At 46.4% G+C, this 19,363-nt stretch overlaps 1 protein-coding gene across 2 annotated transcripts in view; it reads left to right on the top strand.

Annotated features, from left to right (window-relative positions):
• Nucleotides 1-19,363, top strand: part of PARD3B (par-3 family cell polarity regulator beta) — a 624,466-nt gene that overhangs the window by 448,011 nt on the left and 157,092 nt on the right. For both annotated transcript variants that reach the window (XM_083626664.1, XM_083626663.1), the window contains one exon: nt 591-887. In XM_083626664.1, the coding sequence (XP_083482790.1) occupies nt 591-887 (297 nt within the window). The remainder of the gene's footprint in view (nt 1-590; nt 888-19,363) is intronic.

The following is a 19,363-nucleotide window of genomic DNA, read 5'->3' as shown; positions in this document are numbered from 1 at the left end:
TATTTTTCGCTCTATAAGACGCACCAGACCACAAGACGCACCTAGTTTTTGGAGGAAGAAAACAAGAAAAAAAATATTCTGAATCTCAGAAGCCAGAACAGCAAGAGGGATTGCCGCGCAGCGAAAGCAGAAATCCCTCTTGATGTTCTGGCTTCTGGGATAGCTGCGCAGCCTGCATTCGCTCCATAAGACGCACACACATTTCCCCTTACTTTTTAGGAGGGAAAAAGTGAGTCTTATAGAGCAAAAAATACGGTACCTTTCGTCAGGCATTTAATAGAGATGTCTTTTTCATAATCCTCAAAGTAATGCATGTTTGTGCGGTTAGGATATGGGTCACCATGTTGCAAATACCTGGATGGCGATGGGGCGCTTATCTGTTGCAAATCGTGGCGGATTTATGATCGACATGCTTGCTTGATATATGTTGCGTTAAATGCTGGAGCATGATTATAAAGCGTGAGGTGTTTCCTAAGGTTCTAGCTGTGGTTTTTGTTGTCTATGCAAAACAACCGTTGCCTCCGAAAGTCGCATGCTTTGCATCGCTAGATGTTGATGCAAACTCTGAGCTTTGTTGTTTTGTCTCCTAGGATTGGTGCAAAACATCAGGAGCTGCGGCAGAAGCAGGCCAGGGGACTTGCCGAGTATTCCCCTGGCCCCGTGGGCCCTCCGCCTGATATTGACGACGACGAGACAGACCCCAATTACGCACAAGTCAATCACTTCCGAGAAATGTATCCACCTGCCAGTGCGTACAGACCATCTTCTCCACCTGTGTCGGAAAACTTTGGGTGTGACAGCCCTCCAGTGCCAGTGGACAGGGACCACCTTGAAGGACTGTATGCGAGGATAAACAAGCCATCTCATCAGCACGTTCCTGTGGAGAGGTAGTGATTCATATCATGGAAATGATTGCATCTGCAAATATTTGCAGATGTAACAAAATAGCATGTTGTTTGTTTATGTCATGAAATTTATACAGTCGTACCTTGGTTGTCGAACGCCTTGCGACTCAAACGTTTTGGCTCCCGAACGCCGCAAACCCAGAAGTGAGTTGTCAGGGAACTGTCATCTGAGACGAAGGAGGTGAAAGGGCTCATGGAGGGTGAGAGAGACCACTCAGCGGAGGAGGGGACCAGCAGGGGGAGAAGTGGAGTTCCAAGGGAAAGTGAGTCGGAGGGAGAGCTCAGAGATACTTCAAGCGAGAACAGTGGGGGGGTTTCAGGACCTCCCGTAGGAACACCCACTCCTCGGCGGAAACTGTCACGCCGAGAGTCCAGAAGACGTGTTTCCGTTAAGGAGCTTTTATGCTGGAAGAAGTTCCGTAAACGCCCACTGTCCGATTCAACGAGCGATTGATGGAGCCACGCTTAAGGAGCTCCATCACAGACAGAGGTTTGGGAACTTAGCCAAACTCTGAGGGATCAGGATTTTACGCACAAGCAGCTCATCATCCCATCACAGCAATCGGACAGTCCCTTTAAGCAACCCCCTGCAGGTCACCACGATCGATGGGAGGGAGCTGTTGGGGGGAGAAGTTAGCCTACAGACCGTCCCAATGGTTATGAGGGTGGCAAGGCACACCGAAAGGATAGCGTTCAATGTAGCCACCCTGGGAGGGGCGCCAGTCATTTTGGGAATGAGCTGGCTAGCGTTGCATGACCCGCTAGTGGGCTGGCATCAGAGAGTGGTGTCCTTTGGGTCAGGACATTGCCTGGAACACTGCAAAGAGGGAAAGGTGCCAGAAGGGGCAAAAGCCTCCATAGCAGGGACGGAAGTGGCGAACAAAGGGAAGGTGCCCAAACAATACGCTGACCTGAGCAAGGTCTTCAGCGAAAGGGAAGCAGATAAACTACCACCGCATAGAGACTTTGACTGCCAGATTAATCTGGTCCCTGGGGCCCAGCTACCCGTGGGCAAGCTGTACGCCATGTCAGACAGGGAAATGCAGGAGTTGAGGGAGTTTATTGACAAAAACCTGAAGAGAGGTTTCATCAGAGAGTCCAGAGCGGTGGGGGGCAGTCCAGTGTTTTTTGTGGACAAAAAAAACACGGATAAACCGAGATTGGTCGTGGACTACCGGGCCCTGAATGCCGTGTCAGAACCAGTGACTTTCCCCATGCCCAGGATTGATGACATTTTGACCAGGGTGAGGAAGGGAAAGATATTCACGAAACTGGACTTGAGAGGAGCGTACAACCTGATACGAATAAAGAAGGGGGATGAATGGAAGACAACGATGTTCACCCCCCTAGGGGCTTTCGAATATCTCGTTATGCCATTCGGATTGCAATCAGGCTCCGCCTGTTTTCAATCGCTCATGAACCATGTACTGGGACCTTTGCTCTACAAGAATTGCGTGGCATTCCTCGATGACGTGCTGATATATTCGGAGAATGAGGAGCAGCATGTGAAGGATGTCAGGGAAGTGCTGAGCCAGCTGCAAGCAAACCAGTTGTGGGTGAAATTGGAGAAGTGTCAGTTCCACACCAAGGAGGTGGAATTCCTGGGGTACCGCTTATCAGACAAGGGATTAGCCATGGATCCAGGCAAGGTCCAGGCGGTGCTGGAATGGAAGACACCGAAAACCAAAAAAGATGTGCAAAGGTTCTTAGGGTTTGGGAACTTTTACCGTAAATTCATCAAGAACTTTGCCCACTTAACGGCTCCCATCACGGACTGTCTAAGCAGCAAGAAGAAATTCGTTTGGACGGCAGAGGCGGAGCACGCTTTTGAGGAATTGAAAAAGGCATTCGCTTCGGAAGAACAGCTCCTGCATGTGGATTTACAAAAACCCATGAGAGTGGAAACTGATGCCTCAGACCGGGCGGTGGGGGCAGTGCTGCTTCAGCCAGGGAGCAATAAGTCGGAATGGAGACCGTGTGCCTTCTTTTCGCGTAAGCTGAACAAATCCGAGAGGAACTACACGGTATATGACCGAGAACTACTCGCCATTCACGAAGCGTTCCGGAGATGGAGACACTTACTAATTGGCGCACAGCATAAGGTGCAAGTGTGTACGGACCACAAGAATTTGGAGTATTGGAGAACAGCACGAGTGCTCAACCAACGACAAGTGAGATGGGCCCAGGAGTTCTCCAAATTCCATTTTGAAATCTGCTACGTGCCAGGTCCAGAAAACATCAGAGCGGACGCTCTCTCTCGCAAACCTGAATATTTGGAGGGGGAGGGAGCGCCAGAAGAGAGACATATTATCCCAGAGGACCACTGGGTGTGTGGTGCGGCCTGGGTGGGGCAAAGAGAACTGGTAGAGGGGACGGTAAATGATGAGTACGCCCAGGATAAGCTCAGAGGTTTAAGGAGAGAGGGAGAAGACCCCGGAGGTTTTGAAGAAAGAAACGGGGCATTGTATTACAAAGGGGCACTATATATACCCGAAGGGGAATTGAGGGGGAGAGTACTCAAACAGTTGCACGACAATCCCACAGCGGGGCATTTTGGGCAACACAAGACCATGTGGTTGGTGACCAGGGAGTTTTGGTGGCCCAAGGTGAGGGAGGATGTACGGGAGTATGTGAGAAGGTGTGACCAATGCCAGAGAGCCAAAGGAGAAAGGCGGGCACCAGCGGGTTTATTAGAACCGTTACCCACACCAGAACGACCGTGGGAGGCGGTGTCGATAGATTTTATGACTGATCTGCCCAAATCCCAGGGGAAAACCGCCATACTAGTCGTAGTAGACCAGTTAACTAAGATGGGTCACTTTGTAGCTTGCTCACATGCAGTCACGGCGGAAGAGACAGCGAAATTGTTTGTAGAACATATTTTTAGGCTGCATGGCGCCCCCTTGAGGCTGGTGTCCGACAGAGGGAAACAGTTCACGTCCAGATTCTGGAGGAAGCTTATGAGCTTGTTGCACGTAGAGGTCAACTTTTCGACTGCCAGGCACCCTGAGACCAATGGGCAGGCGGAGAGGGCAAACGGTATCCTTCAACAATACCTGAGGTGCTATGTCAATGACAGAGAAAACGATTGGGTCGAAAAGTTGGCACTAGCGGAATTTGCTTACAATAATGCAGAGAATGTGTCCACCGGGATGAGCCCATTTTTGGCTAATTATGGGTGCCACCCCAGGGCGTTTCCAGGGGAAGGAGGAGAGAGATGGAGTGTTCCGGCCGCTGAACTTTTTGTAGAAGAAATGGAAGCGATCCATCGTCAACTCCAACACAACTTAGAAAGGGCCAAAGAAGAATATAAGAGGCAGGCAGACAAGAGCAGAAGGGAAGGTGAAACAATTAGGGTGGGGAGTCGGGTCTGGCTATCAACCCAAGGGCTGCCGTACAAGGGGGGTTGCAAGAAATTGAGACCCAAAAGATTGGGACCATTTGAGGTCATCCAACAGATCAACCCAGTGGCTTTCAGACTCCGGTTACCGAACCACATGAAACTGCACCCAGTATTCCACAGGTCATTACTGTCACCATACCGGGGGGAAGGTGAAGGGGTATCCACACGGGGGCCAGCCATAGAAGAAAGGGAAAGCCGCAACTATGTGGCGGAAATCATCGACTCCAGGTGGAAGGGGAATCAGGTGGAGTATTTGGTCGCGTGGGAAGGGGAACCAGAGTCAGAAAACACCTGGGTGAAGGCAGAGGAGGTCCATGACGAGGTCTTGATCGAAACGTTCCACCAAAGGTTCCCCAGGAAACCTCAGCCAGTAGCGAGGTTCCGAAGGGAGTACTTTGGCACCACCGACGATGAGGAGGAACTGGAGGGATTCAGGGAATCGGAGTTGGAAGGAGGTACCGACTCCGAGGAGGAGGAGTACTTGGAAACCGGGAACAGCAAAAGGTGGAGGGAAGTGTTCGAAACTTCGGAAGATGAGGGAGGTTCCTTCAGGGGTTTTGCTCCCTCGCCTCCCGCAGAGGAGGGGAGGGAAGGGGGTGAAGGGGGCCCTGGAGGGGAGGTGGATGTCAGGGAACTGTCATCTGAGACGAAGGAGGTGAAAGGGCTCATGGAGGGTGAGAGAGACCACTCAGCGGAGGAGGGGACCAGCAGGGGGAGAAGTGGAGTTCCAAGGGAAAGTGAGTCGGAGGGAGAGCTCAGAGATACTTCAAGCGAGAACAGTGGGGGGGTTTCAGGACCTCCCGTAGGAACACCCACTCCTCGGCGGAAACTGTCACGCCGAGAGTCCAGAAGACGTGTTTCCGTTAAGGAGCTTTTATGCTGGAAGAAGTTCCGTAAACGCCCACTGTCCGATTCAACGAGCGATTGATGGAGCCACGCTTAAGGAGCTCCATCACAGACAGAGGTTTGGGAACTTAGCCAAACTCTGAGGGATCAGGATTTTACGCACAAGCAGCTCATCATCCCATCACATGAGTGTTCCGGTTTGCAAACGTTTTTTGGAACCCGAACGTGTGCTGGGGTTTCCGGGGCTTCCGGTTGAATGCAGGAAGCTCCTGCAGCCAATCGGAAGCCGCGTCGTGGTTTTCGAACGTTTTCAGAAGTTGAACGGACTTCGAGAACCAAGGTACGACTGTATACCGCTTGGTTGTTAAAAATCCTCAAAGCAGTTTGCAGAAGATAAAACAGTAAAATCGGGGGGGGGGGGGGTTTACAACCATACTTTACAAACATGCAAAAGTTAAAATATTTAAAGAGTTTAAGATAACCTCAACTTTCTAAGAATCTGAGGAGGGCTTGCCTAACCAAGAATGCTTTTAGCAGGCGCCAAAAGGAATATAAAGAAGGCTTGACCTCAAAAGGCAGAACATTCAGGAACATACTAGGTTCCTACAGTCTCTGGGCGCAGGCTGGTTTTGTGTCTAACGCCCTCTCTGCAAGGTTTGTCGCATGGGCATTTTACCACTTTGGAGAGCGTACACGAATGGCTTTAGCACTGCAGCACCGTCGCAAACTGTGATGTTATGACAAAGTAATGAGGTAGGGGAATTAAACAGTAGAAATGTTTATGATCGGAATGTCAATGAGCTAAGCTTCAGCTTTTTCCACTCCCAAATCCACTTTTTACAAGAGGAGAGATCCAGATTATAACTTTGCTTCAGCACTTTTGCAGTTTTACTTGGGTTGGCTGAGTTATTCCGAACGATCGAGGAATATTTGTTTAAGTGCAAACATTATATTCGCTTTACATTTGCGCCAGTTCTAGTCCCACCGCTCAAGGTCATGATAAAATCGAAATCATTATTAAAAGGCTTCTACTTCACAAAATTGACAGAATTGACCTGACTCCAATCCAATTGCGGCACTACCAAATAAGTGGGTTTTTTCCTTCCCGCTTCCTGCTCTGAAGAACTTGTTATTTTGCAGCATAAAAGACTTGTGTGCTCAAATTGTGCTTTTTGGCCCCTGTGATCATTCGGCGCCATTAGCAACCAGCTTTTGTGCCATATGCGGTGATTTACTATGTATGCTTACAGTTTGCATTTCCCCTGTTGTGTGATATTATGCGCTTTCAATTAAGTCGGAGGGAGGACTGAGAATCACGGCACTTTTATGCAGACTGTAAAGCGTGGCTTTGCAAGACAGATTACCTTTCAGGGCCTTTCCAATAACCAAGCAGGGAGAGAGGAGCCATTTTTAATCCTTACTGTCAAGCTTCCAGGTTGATAGCAATAAGAAATATAGTATTCCCCACCCCCCGTATGAGTTAAACAGGAAAACACAGATTCGCAGGCACAGTTGTGGAGCCGTCATCATGAGATTCTGAAAGTTGGCATTTGATAATACAAAATAAAAATAGAGAGCTTGATTAGACTTCCTGTGTGTTACAATAAATTGTGAGACCTCTTGGAGGTGGGGGCAGTATGTGAAAGTATAAGCAAACAGCTAGACAAATTAGAAGACAGGAGTGCCAGTTTGGCCATGCGACTGTGGGTGTCTGGGGCTGTGAGTGCCATTCAGTGCGCATGGCCCTGGCACTGAAATTTGTGGGTGCCTGGCCCCTTTATGGGGAGTTTTTTTGGGTGCTTGAGCACCCAGGGCCCCAGGGAGTTGGCACCTATGATGGAAGAGTAAAAATGAATGGTTGTTACTAAGGTTTGTATAATTTACTTGTCAGCGCTATCACTAGTCCTATTTTTTGTTAAAGGTAAAGGTACCCCTGCCCGTACGGGCCAGTCATGCCCGACTCTAGGGTTGTGCGCCCATCTCACTTAAGAGGCCGGGGGCCAGTGCTGTCCGGAGACACTTCCGGGTCACGTGGCCAGCGTGATGAAGCTGCTCTGGCGATCCAGCACAGCACACGGAAACGCCATTTACCTTCCCGCTAGAAAGCGGTACCTATTTATCTACTTGCACTTGGGGGTGCTTTCGAACTGCTAGGTGGGTAGGAGCTGGGACCGAAAGACGGGAACTCACCCCGCCGCGGGGATTCGAACCGCCGATCATGCGATCGGCAAGTCCTAGGCACTGAGGTTTTACCCACAGCGCCACCATTTTTAAAAAAAATTTTTGTTAAAGGGACAGTAAATTTTTTGTTAAAGGGACAGTAAATAGTATGGACTTGTGTATAGATTAATTCATTTAAGACTCTTTTGCAGGAATCAATACAAGTTTAGAACTTCCTTTATGTGCTAAAGCAGGGGTCAGCAAGCTTTTTCAGCAGGGGGCTGGTCCACTGTCCCTCAGACCTTGTAGGGAGGCTGGACTATATTTGGGGGGGTGAATGAATTCCTATGCCCCACAAATAACCCAGAGATGCATTTTAAATAATAGCACACATTCTACCCATGTAAAAACACGCTGATTCCTGGACCGTCCGCGGGCTGGATTGAGAAGGTGATTGGGCCGCATCTGGCCCCCGGGCCTTAGTTTGCCTACTCATGTGCTAAATTGGAAAGAGGTTCAGAACTAACTATTGGGCCAGATATTAATAGTTCCTGAGGTTAACAGGATAAGAATATATGTTATCCTGAGGTTAACAGGATATATCTATCGATATCCATCTATCTCTATCCATCTATCTATCGATATCCATCTATCTATCTATCATCTATCTATATATGTTTATAGTGTAATCATTAAATCAGAAATGGCCACCGAAAGCCCATACTGAATCCAGCAGCATTGTAAGCTGACTAGATAACTTTTATGTTATGAGGCAGCATACAGATTCAATCAAACATTACATGATTCATACCCAATATTTGTATATGTGTTTTGCATGGACCCAGCATCCTGACTGATCATTTGGATAATATATTGCAGTTAAGCATCTTAAAAGCAGCACTGACAATTAAAAGAAGCTATCGTTGGTGACCCCAATAATGCTATGTGGTTCAACCGTGGTCTCATTCTATTAATCTGAATCAATACTTCCAATCTAGGAACTTCTTCAAGAAACTATACTGCTGTGCTTCATAACACCTGCTAGGCTACGCTAGAGGATGAAAACAGGCTGAGCGTATTATCATAAAGTAATGGTGTGAATGAAAAGCCAGGGTTTATCAGGGCATTTTCTTTCTAGCAGAATCTCAGGCTGTGAACCCCCAGGTTGCTTTATTTATTTATTTTACCAGCCCCCTGAACTTTCAAAGGCTTGATATCTATAGGCATGCTATTGCTCGTGCCTGTCTATGGGAGCCCGCTGTACCAGGAGAACAATTTTCTTCGTAAGATTCCTTTTTTTGTGGTGCCCTAGATCTCTTAGAAGACTTGACTATGTTCAACGTTTCCTGTAAATCCGAACCACAGCCATAAATTGTTCGCAAATGGTTCCTTTGGAAATGAAGGCTGCTACCAAAAAGAAGACTCTTCTCTCTGAGAAAATTAAAAATAATAGGCAATTACAATGGGCACTTGTAACAGTGGCCACATGCAGAGGACGCTCAGGTTGCGTTCGCAACCTGCAGCGCCGCATCTGCGCATGCGTGGGTCACGATTTGGCGCGTCTGCGCATGCGCAAAGTGCAATTTAGTGTTTCTGCACATGCGTGAGCGCCGAAACCTAGAAGTAACCCGTTCCGGTACTTCCGGGTTCGGTGCGGTGTGCAACCCGAAAACGCACAACCTGAAGCGTCTGTAACCCAAGGTATGACTGTATAGGCTGCCTCAGATGGCCACTACGGTACCACTGCAGGCCTCCAGATAGCAAGATATGTAGTGGCATCAAGAATTGCAGGTGGCTTGCCACGTGGAAATAGCCACCCGCAGCCGGTCTGTGGGTGGGGGTCATTCCCTCAGAAGGTCAAGTCCACCAGACCAAGATGAAGGAAGGAAATTTCACTTTTTGAAATATGGTGCTTAGTCATACTGGCCACATGACCCGGAAGCTGTACGCCGGCTCCCTCGGCCAATAAAGCGAGATGAGCGCCGCAACCCCAGAGTCGGTCACGACTGGACCTGATGGTCAGGGGTCCCTGCTCGTATGTGTACTGGGAGGGGGGGGGCAACAAGAAAGTTATTGCCATTTTGGTTTGGCTATGCAATTCAACGGGATTTCTAGAGATTTGTATTTTCCGGATCGTGATCCAGGGCAAATAGGATCGGGTCCAGACCAGTCCAGACTGAATCAGGTCCAATCCAGATTTACCAGCTGAGGTCACGAATCAGAATAGGGGGGGGGGGTCTGTGCACAGCGCTTGCTTTTAGTTGTTTAGCTTCAACAAACAGAACCCAGATTACTTCATCTCAGTCTTAGAATTCCAGTCATGGGCCATTACCATAGAGGATTGAATTAAAACTCATGCAATCACTTATTTTCCCTGGTGAAAAATGTATTATCATCCCTTTAATGATTTTATAAAATTATGAGGCATCTTATAATGAAAGATCTCTGTGGCTTGATCAGTGTACCTCATACTGACGTACAGCTAGTCGTAGCTCCCTCTACAAAGTCCCCTTTTTTAAAGTCCTACTCATTAAAGAACATTACTGTCAAAGCTATTCCAATAATTAGAAGCCTTTCTATACATCAAAAACCAAGAAATAATCCCAAATCCAAGGGCTAAAACCGTATGTTTACCAGTATGGTGTTAATCTCTCCTGTCGTAACTGGAGGATGATTTGCAGTCTGTAAAATTCACAGTTAAGGTAAAGGTAAAGGGACCCCTGACCATTAGGTCCAGTCATGACCGACTCTGGGGTTGCGGTGCTCATCTCGCTTTACTGGCTGAGGGAGCCGGCGTACAGCTTCTGGGTCATGTGGCCAGCATGACTAAGCCGCTTCTGGCGAACCAGAGCAGCGCACGGAAACACCGTTTACCTTCCCGCCGGAGTGGTACCTATTTATCTACTTGCACTTGACGTGCTTTCGAACTGCTAGGTTGGCAGGAGCAGGGACCGAGCAACGGGAGCTCACCCCGTTGTGGGGATTCGAACCGCTGATGTTCTGATCGGCAAGTCCTAGGCTCTGTGGTTTATTGATGGATATTGATACTTGACTAGGGGAAAGTGGGTAAAATGCAATGTGTGAATGGTCATCGTTGTTAACCGACTGCATTTCCCACATTTTTCTGATGCAGGTTTTTTTGGTCGGAAGGTGACGTAGGAAGTAATGAGTGCGGTCTTTCATTTTTCACGTCAGAAAAATTAAAGGCTGAGCAGCACAAAAAAAGCCTCTTACTATAGCATTGCGTTTGTTTCTGCCAGCATAGGAAATGTACAGTTTTGAATATTACCCCTCCGGCTGGAATTCTAGCACTGGGAAAATAATAATCATTGTACCTAACTTAAAACCATACAGTGGCTCAGTTCAGACATTACTTCAAAATCATGGTTTCTGCTAACCATAGTTTTGATCCCAACCTATAGTTTGAAGTAAAGAATTTACAAGAAAATGATGCAAAGGCACTTCGAACGATGGCTTCTATTTCTCCGGGGTGGGCCAGGGAAGCTATTTGCCTCAGGTGGCATATCGATTCCCCGCCAGCGCTCCACAGCCAGCCCTGCTGCGGCTTCCCGCAGCAACAACCCAGCGCCGTTGCCCTTGTTGCTGAGCCCTTGCCACTGCGTTGTGACACGGGTGCAGCCACAGGCAAGGATACAGTTGCAGTGGCGAGGCTGCAGCGGTGCAGGGGCAGGGCCTCAGAACTGGTTGGAGGTCATTGGGTCGTTTTGCTAATAGCGGCAAAATGTATTGGGCCGGCCCTACTGTTTCTGGTTTGTTGGCTGGTTGCAGACTATGATTTGTCAATCTGGATATAATGCCAAACTATAGTTTAGCTTTCTTACATTTGGTTTGATGTGATGCCAAATTCAGCCACTAAGTTCAAGCCTGAACAGGACTCTGATTCAAATCCATTTCTGAACAGGGAGTTGTTTTCTTCTTAAATCAATGTTACCCTACTCCACAATGTGTCCCCCCCCTCTATATATACTGTACTTTTTCAGGTATACGACTAGGTTTTTTTACTCTAAAATAATGTTAAAAGGCGGGGGTGGTCTTATACATGGGGATCATCCTCCCAGTTTTCATAAATTTGTGTCCCCCCAAATAGGGGTCGTTTTATACACGGAAAAATACGGTATTTGTTGTGAAAAAAGTGCCAAAGTACCCTTTAACCAAAAGTGGGTTGTGGTTCCTTTAACAGGCAGCACAGTAATAAGAGTGTTAACTTTTTTTTGCGCGGGGGCATATATATATATATATATATTTTAAAAAAATCTGCCATTTAATTTTAAATGCTAATATGTGTGCGGGTAATTAAGAAGCCAAAATTGGCTATGAGCTTGGTAAGCTCTAAGAATGGGAGAGAGAGATCATTACGCCTCTGCTCATGGATAGCTATTTGCAAACCAGCTGATAATGTGCAAAATGAAGATTTCGTAAGTGGCATTTTAAATGAATGGTTAATGGCTTGAAGATTAATTAAACAGTCAGAGTTGTTCAAAAGAGAACCTGCTAAAATCTTGTTTGTAGGCCAGTCACTTGCATAGCAAAAGTGCAAGCCTATCTAGCAAGCAATTTACAGCATTTCCCCCCTCAAAACACACACACACACACACACACACACACACACACACCTACCTTTCCAGCATGCTACATACACAGAAGGTAAGAAAGGTTTCACTGCAGGGTACTTTAATACTAAATAAATACCACAAAACGAACGATAAAACTTTGAATTTGTTGTTCAGCCAGTATTCATCTCACTGAGGGTGGGTGAGGCGGGGAAGGAGATTCACATTTTGTAAGCAGCAAAACACTGCTGTTTTTGAAAGCTGGGAAAAGCAGTATCCCTGCAAAAAGCACTAACTTGGGGAGGGAGGAGATTTGGATTCCAAGGCAGCTATCCATTTTTATTTTTGGTGCAATACAATGATTCTCTGGAAAGCTCATTAATGTACTGCTTTCATTCCTGGACAGCACCTTAGAACACAGTTCACCGTATTGTGCATATTGAGAATATTGAGAAAGAGGCATTCTAGACTTTGGTACGACTTGTATATTATTATTTTGCTGCTGTTCCTTCGTTTGAGGCCATACTAGAGAGTGTTGGTTTTCATGTTTTTAAGAGGGCCAGCGCCCTCAGCCACGGTTGCCGCAGGCTGAACGGACAAACTATTAACTGCAATCCGCCATCACAACTAAAACTTCCTTCCCCCAATTGGCACAGGGCCTGTCAATGGCAGAACACGCCTGCTGAACGATGAGCTTCTCCCTTAACAAAATCCATCGCAACTGGCAAACCAAATTGCCTCTGAGTCCGTCTGCAATGCAGCACAGGAATTATAGTCAAAAATCAGATATTCCTATTCCCGGCAGGTGGTGGTGATGGAGAGGTTGTGGAGACAGATAACAACATGACACTGTCCACCCCCCTCACCCCCCGGGCAGTCTGATGGAGAAGCAAAGTGCAAAGCCCTTCCCAAGCCATTTCCAATCTTGAGTTCTTTCCTACAGTGATTAGCATGATTAAGCAGGGATGTCAGGCCTAGTTCTCCCATCTATATCAAAATAAATACTTCGGTTGACCAGGTGACCTCATAAGCGTGAGGTCGGTATGGAGCAACCAAGAGAGCTCCCCTGGCAATTATTACATGCTGCTTACTGCAAAAGATTTGTTAGACAGTGATGGAAAGTCTTAATGCACGAAGTGGTGGAGGAGGACACGCACAATGATGATTAAGATGACAGTGAACTGGAAACAGCTGCAATGCTCTCCCTGGGTTCTGTATGGCTTAAGATGAAGACCACCTGGGTTGGCTACTGTGTCTGATTTTTAGAGAGAGTGTACGGCAATTCTCCCACTGTGTACATTCCTGCTCTTCGGTTTTTGAAATAAGGAAGCCATTGTTAAAGTCTGCAGACAAAGTTTCTGCAGTCGTTTCTTTTCCTCTATATGTCCGTGTATATATTGCTGCTGCTGTATGCTGTGTGCAAACTGAGCTACAAAACTACATACCGTATTTTTCCGTGTATAAGACGAGGATTTTTTTTTATTATAACGAATTGTGAAAAATAGGGGCTCGTCTTATACACTGATAGTGCAGAGTGGGGACGTGCGATTGGTGGCGGCTGCGAGCAGAAGATTGTAAGCGGTATTTGGGGGGGTGATTGGTGGCTGCGGCAACGCCTGCTGATGATTGGTTGCTGCTGCAAGTGGGCGGGCGATTGGCGGGTGTTGGCAGTGAGTGGGCAGACAATCGGGGGCTTCAGCGAGGTGTGCGATTGGCAGCGGCAGTCGGGCGGGTGAGCGATTGGCGGCAGTCCCCCACAATAAAAGCTCAACAACTCTGGACAATCTTCCCCAAAAGAAGGTCAACAACTCTGGGCAATTCCCCCCCCCCATTTTCTTAATTTGGAGTCCCAAAAAATAGGGGTCGTTATACACGGGGTCGTTATACACGGAAAAATACGGTATATCAGAAGATAAGCAGAGTCGTCCTGGAGGCAACAGCCAAATGTTCTTTCTGATGCAGAACCCTCTTTCCCAGGCAGATTCTGGAAGCCCATGGGCCAGACAGGATATGAAAGCAACAGCCTATCTAAGCACTTTGTTTCCCAATGTTTAGATGCACACTGGCTCTGAACATGGATGTTCTATTTAGCGGTGGTAGCTTTAAGGTAAAGGTAAAGGGACCCCTGACCATTAGGTCCAGTCGTGACCGACTCTGGGGTTGCGGCGCTCATCTCGCTTTATTGGCCGAGGGAGCCAGCGTACAGCTTCCGGGTCATATGGCCAGCAGGACTAAGCCGCTTCTGGCAAACCAGAGCAGTGCATGGAAACGCCATTTACCTTCCCGCCAGAGCGGTACCTATTTATCTACTTGCACTGGTGTGCTTTCGAACTGCTAGGTTGGCAGGAGCAGGGACCGAGCAACGGGAGCTCACCCCGTTGCGGGGATTCGAACCATCGACCTTCTGATCGGCAAGTCCTAGGCTCTGTGGTTTAACCCACAGTGCCACCTGTGTCCCTTATCCCACATTTTAAGGCTGCCATTTTAAGAATTTGTTTCTGGCGCTGTTCGATCAATGTATTTGAGGTGAGATTGAAGCTTGCGAGTGCATCAGCTATACACACTTTGTTTCTGAGGAAAAGGAATTAAATTTGTATCCACTCAGTCCTGAGGAGAGTTGCCGCAGAGCTCTGTGGTGCTCAGAAGTTATTATGTTGACAACCCTTATGTGGAATAATGTACAGAGTTGGTTAGAGAACATGAAGTCCTTATGCTGAACCACAATTTCGTCATTCCCTATCTTACGATAACTAGAAATATCCAGACAACACGTTTTCAAATAACATGAGCATGAAAGTGATTTATGTCAGAGTCAAGATTTCTCCTTTGAACCATTGCCTGATGACAAAAAGGCAGCGGGAGGGGGGGTCCTAATTCTGTGCCACCGAAGGAGGACTATACAGGGGGGAGGGGGCACAGAGATTTCCAGTTCTTCCACAAATGTTGGATCCAGTATTCAGAGTTCTTCACAGGACAATAATGAGTCCAGTTGTCTTACAACAGCTCTTAGATGTTGCATTCAAACTGTAGGTGAAAGTAGCTTCACTGCCATTTAAAATGATGGGGCCAGGGTATAAGCAAGAGGCTGTTTATTTTTGTTTACACATCCCTAAGCCAATTCCATAGCTATGCAGCGCTCAAAGCTATGCAAGGAAATACAAATGCGTGCTCTTTCAGCACCTGTAGACGAAGGAAGCGGGGGAAACTGAACTCGATAAGAAGTATATTCTATTCTATTCAGGCAGAATCCGAGACCAGGGAGAAGAGTCGGTGGAAGAGGATTGGAAGAAATTTAAAGACTATCTACAGAAATATTGTAAAATTAATGAATGTTAGAATGATGTTGGATAGAAATTAAGTGGTTTCCAGCTGTAATGCTTTAAGAATATGGGAAAAGGGTTATAAATAGGTAAAAACATAATTAAAATGATGTTGGATTGGAAATAAGTGGTATTAGTAACAAAGTTAATAAGAATATGCAAAAATGAATTGATAATGGATGAAAATACTGAGTTATAAAATGTTAAGTTATAGAGATAAGATAAATGAAAGAGGGTAAGGATTTGCTGATTTGATTATTTAAATGGGAATACAAGAAGGGGAGGTGTGAGGAAGTCAAAGAAACAAGCAAATGAATTTTAAGTTATGAAAAATGGAATTGTTTTTAATTTTTCTTATTTTTTCTGTGCGTTTATTCATATTTTTTTTGTTTCTTTTATTATGTGTTTTTGTATATCTGTTTCTGTAAAACCTTAATAAATATTTTTCAAAAAAAAAAGAAAGAAATATATTCTATTCTGTACTAAGAAACTACTGGATAGTGAAACCAGCTAATTATTGGGAGGGATCGGGTCTTTTTGTGGGAAAGATCTTCGCCAGATCTCATTCTGGACAAGAAGTGACAGGAGAGAGGGGCAATTCTAAAGGAGGGGGCAATTCATCAAGACAACAAAGAATTTGTGGGAATGTTTAGGGAGGCAGGAGAGGATATATTGTTTAATTATATCCTTTCCAACTTGTGTTAACAAGTTCTACAGTTTAGCAGAGTAACATTCCCCTTTTTAAACTTGCACAGCGGATGCGTTTGATTAGGCTTGCTAAAGCCTCTAAAATAAGTTACCTGATAATTTCCCCTTTAAAGGTAAAGGTAAAGGACCCCTGACAGTTAATTCCAGCTGCGGACGACTCTGGGGTTGCAGCACTCATCTCCCTTTACTGGCCGAGGGAGCCTGCATTTGTCTGCAGAAAGCTTCTGGGTCATTTGGCCAGCATGACTAAGCTGCTTCTGGAGAACCAGAGCAGCATATGGAAATGCCGTTTACCTTCCCGCCGGAGCAGTACCTATTTATCTACTTGCACTTTGACGTGCTTTCGAACTGCTAGGTTGACAGGAGCAGGGACCGAACAACAGGAGCTCACCCCATCGTGGGGATTTGAACCGCCGACTTTCTGATCAGCAAGCCCTAGGCTCAGTGGTTTAGACCACAGCACCACCCGCGTCCCATAATTTCCCCTTTAGTCCCTCATAAAAGTAATAGACACAACAGTCTTCTATAAAAGTATAAAAAGAGTTTACTCACTCACATTCTGTTCACAGATGGATCCCAGAAGGCAGACTTAAGTTACAATAGTGATATACCTGGAATCTATCCCATAAAGAGATAGTCCCTTTGTCCTCTCTTGGCTGGAAGCCAAGAGAGCATCTTAGGCTAAGCAGATGTTGCTTCTTCGACGAATGTAGTCAGAGAGAGAGAGAGAGATGGTGGGCTCTGCTGAGGTATTTTGTTACCTGCATAGGTGAGGTCATGCCCACCTCTGGTCACATGTAGAGGAAGTCTGTCCCAGCTTAGGAGGAAACAGGAAGTTCTGACTGACTGGTCTAGACATCCCCTTTTTATGTCCACTCTAGGGATGTTGTACTTGATTGCTCTGTGTTTCACATCCCACAGAAGTGTGGTGTGCCATGCTGTGGATTATAAAGAAATACTGCCACAGTTGTTGTTGTTGTTTTTTTTTTGAAGCCATGTTTGGCTGGATTTCACTGCTTTGCAAGCTAGTGTGAAGGCAAACATGGAAGAACTTACTGTTTAATGACCCAGAAATAAAACTTCCTGGAAAAGTTCAAGAAAAATAGGTTCTTGGCACAGACCTTCAGGCTTACAGCTCCTCTTCCAACAGTACAAAATCGGAGGTGTTTTGTGACACCTCAGATTCATTATCCTAGGCAGAATAAATATTCATGCAATGCAATATTCATTAAAAATCTTAGTATGGCCACCAGCAGCAGGGCTGTCGTCAGTTCCAGAAACCTAGAGGGAAATAATATTCACATTCCCCTGGAGACGTTTCCTTGACTTCTAAGCAGACCTTTTCACTATGATTCACAACAGATGTGTTGCCTACCTATCTTACAGCAATAAGCTACCCCATTTGGAGACTTTTGGTCAGAAATTACATCAAACTAATGGGTTCCTTCCATAATTTCTAGAGGTTATATGATTTTTTTCATGTTCTTCCTGATGCACTGACAATGCTTTTAGATTATCAGACACTGCTCCAATAGGAAGTAGCTTGGGGTTGCAGCACTCATCTCCCTTTACTGGCTGAGGGAGCCTGCATTTGTCCGCAGAAAGCTTCTGGGTCATTTGGCCAGCATGACTAAGCTGCTTCTGGAGAACCAGAGCAGCGCACGGAAACGCCGTTTACCTTTCCGCCGGAGCGGTACCTATTTATCTACTTGCACTTTGAGGTGTTTTCGAACTGCTAGGTGGGCAGGAGCAGGGACCGAACAACAGGAGCTCACCCCGTCGCGGGGATTCGAACCGCCGACCTTCTGATCGGCAAGCCCTAGGCTCTGTGGTTTAGACCACAGCGCCACCTGTGTCCCTAGTAACCAATTAAGGTAGCCCATATTCCTTATGGGTTTTAAAGGAGGCTTATGTTTGCAAAGCAACACATCAACACCACAGGAAATTCCTGAAATATTGATTTGGGACTTGGCATGTGAAATACAAGGTAGTTCCACTGTGGTTGTCTACTGGAAGCTTCGAGGTTGGGGAGGGGGCTCATTGTGCATGGCACCTGGTCAATAGGAGATAGTCCAAACAGGAAAAAGTTCTTCACACTAATGTGCTAGAATTGAGAGCTGAAATCTTGGGCACCTGTTGTTGTTGTTTAGTCATGTCCGACTCTTCATGACCCCCTGGACCAGAGCACGCCAGGCACTCCTGTCTTCCACTGCCTCCCGCAGTTTGGTCAAATTCATGCTGGTAGCTTCGAGAACACTATCTAACCATCTCGTCCTCTGTCGTTCCCTTCTCCTTGTGCCCTCCATCTTTCCCAACATCAGGGTCATTTCCAGGGAGTCTTCTCTTCTCATGAGGTGGCCAAAGTATTGGAGCCTCAGCTTCAGGATCTGTCCTTCCAGTGAGCACTCAGGGCTGATTTCGTTTAGAATGGATAGGTTTGAACTCCTTGCAGTCCATGGGACTCTCAAGAGTCTCCTCCAGCACCATAATTCCAAAGCATCAATTCTTTGGCGATCAGCCTTCTTTATGGTCCAGCTCTCACTTCCATACATCACTACTGGGAAAACCATAGCTTTAACTATACGGACCAATGGACAAAACTGGGCAAGCAGCCACAGACATTGACGCCAAAGTATTAATATGAGCACTGCATCAGTCTAGCATGTGCAGAAAGGTGATGTGGTCTTCACCAATTGACTCTTCAGGCAATTCCTATTGCACAAAAAAAATGTACTGGCAAATCTCCAGAGTAGATTAGGTGTGGTCATTCATTTGAACCATGGGCAAGAATTATCGTATTTTTCCATGTATAAGACACCCCCATGTATAACACAACCCCCCTTTTTTTAACCCGAAATTAAGAAATCTATATTTCTTGAGTTGTTGAGCTTTTGGGGTGGGGGGAAGGTTGCCACTGCCAATCACCCACCCACCCCCTTTGAATTCACTATCTGTGTATAAGATTACCCCCAATATTTGCCTATTTTTTTATAGCAAAAAACTTTGTCTTATACACGGAAAAATACAGTATTATTACTTAATTATGGGGTTTACGGATATGAATTAATTTGCAAACAGGCATAACACGAAGTGTCCATCATTTTGCACACGGACAGTTCAAGCTTCCAGATAGTTTAAAAGACAGCTGCTTTTATGCATTCCCATGACCATGCGGCCATGCCTGGTGATCAGAGTTTTCCATCTAAACAAGACCATCACGCTTAACAATAGTCTTGTTGTTGTTTAGTCGTTTAGTCGTGTCCGACTCTTCGTGACCCCATGGACCAGAGCACCCCAGGCACTCCTGCCTTCCACTGCCTCCCGCAGTTTGGTCAGACTCATGTTTGTAGCTTCGAGGATACTGTCCAACCATCTCGTCCTCTGTCGTCCCCTTCTCCTCGTGCCCTCCATCTTTCCCAACATCAGGGTCTTTTCCAGGGAGTCTTCTCT

The sequence above is a fragment of the Podarcis filfolensis genome (assembly GCF_964270895.1).
Source record: "Podarcis filfolensis genome assembly, chromosome: 1".
NCBI classification, from domain to species: domain Eukaryota; kingdom Metazoa; phylum Chordata; class Lepidosauria; order Squamata; family Lacertidae; genus Podarcis; species Podarcis filfolensis.
The sequence above is the reverse complement of the archived record's forward strand: the minus strand, read 5'-3'. Positions and strand labels throughout refer to the sequence as shown.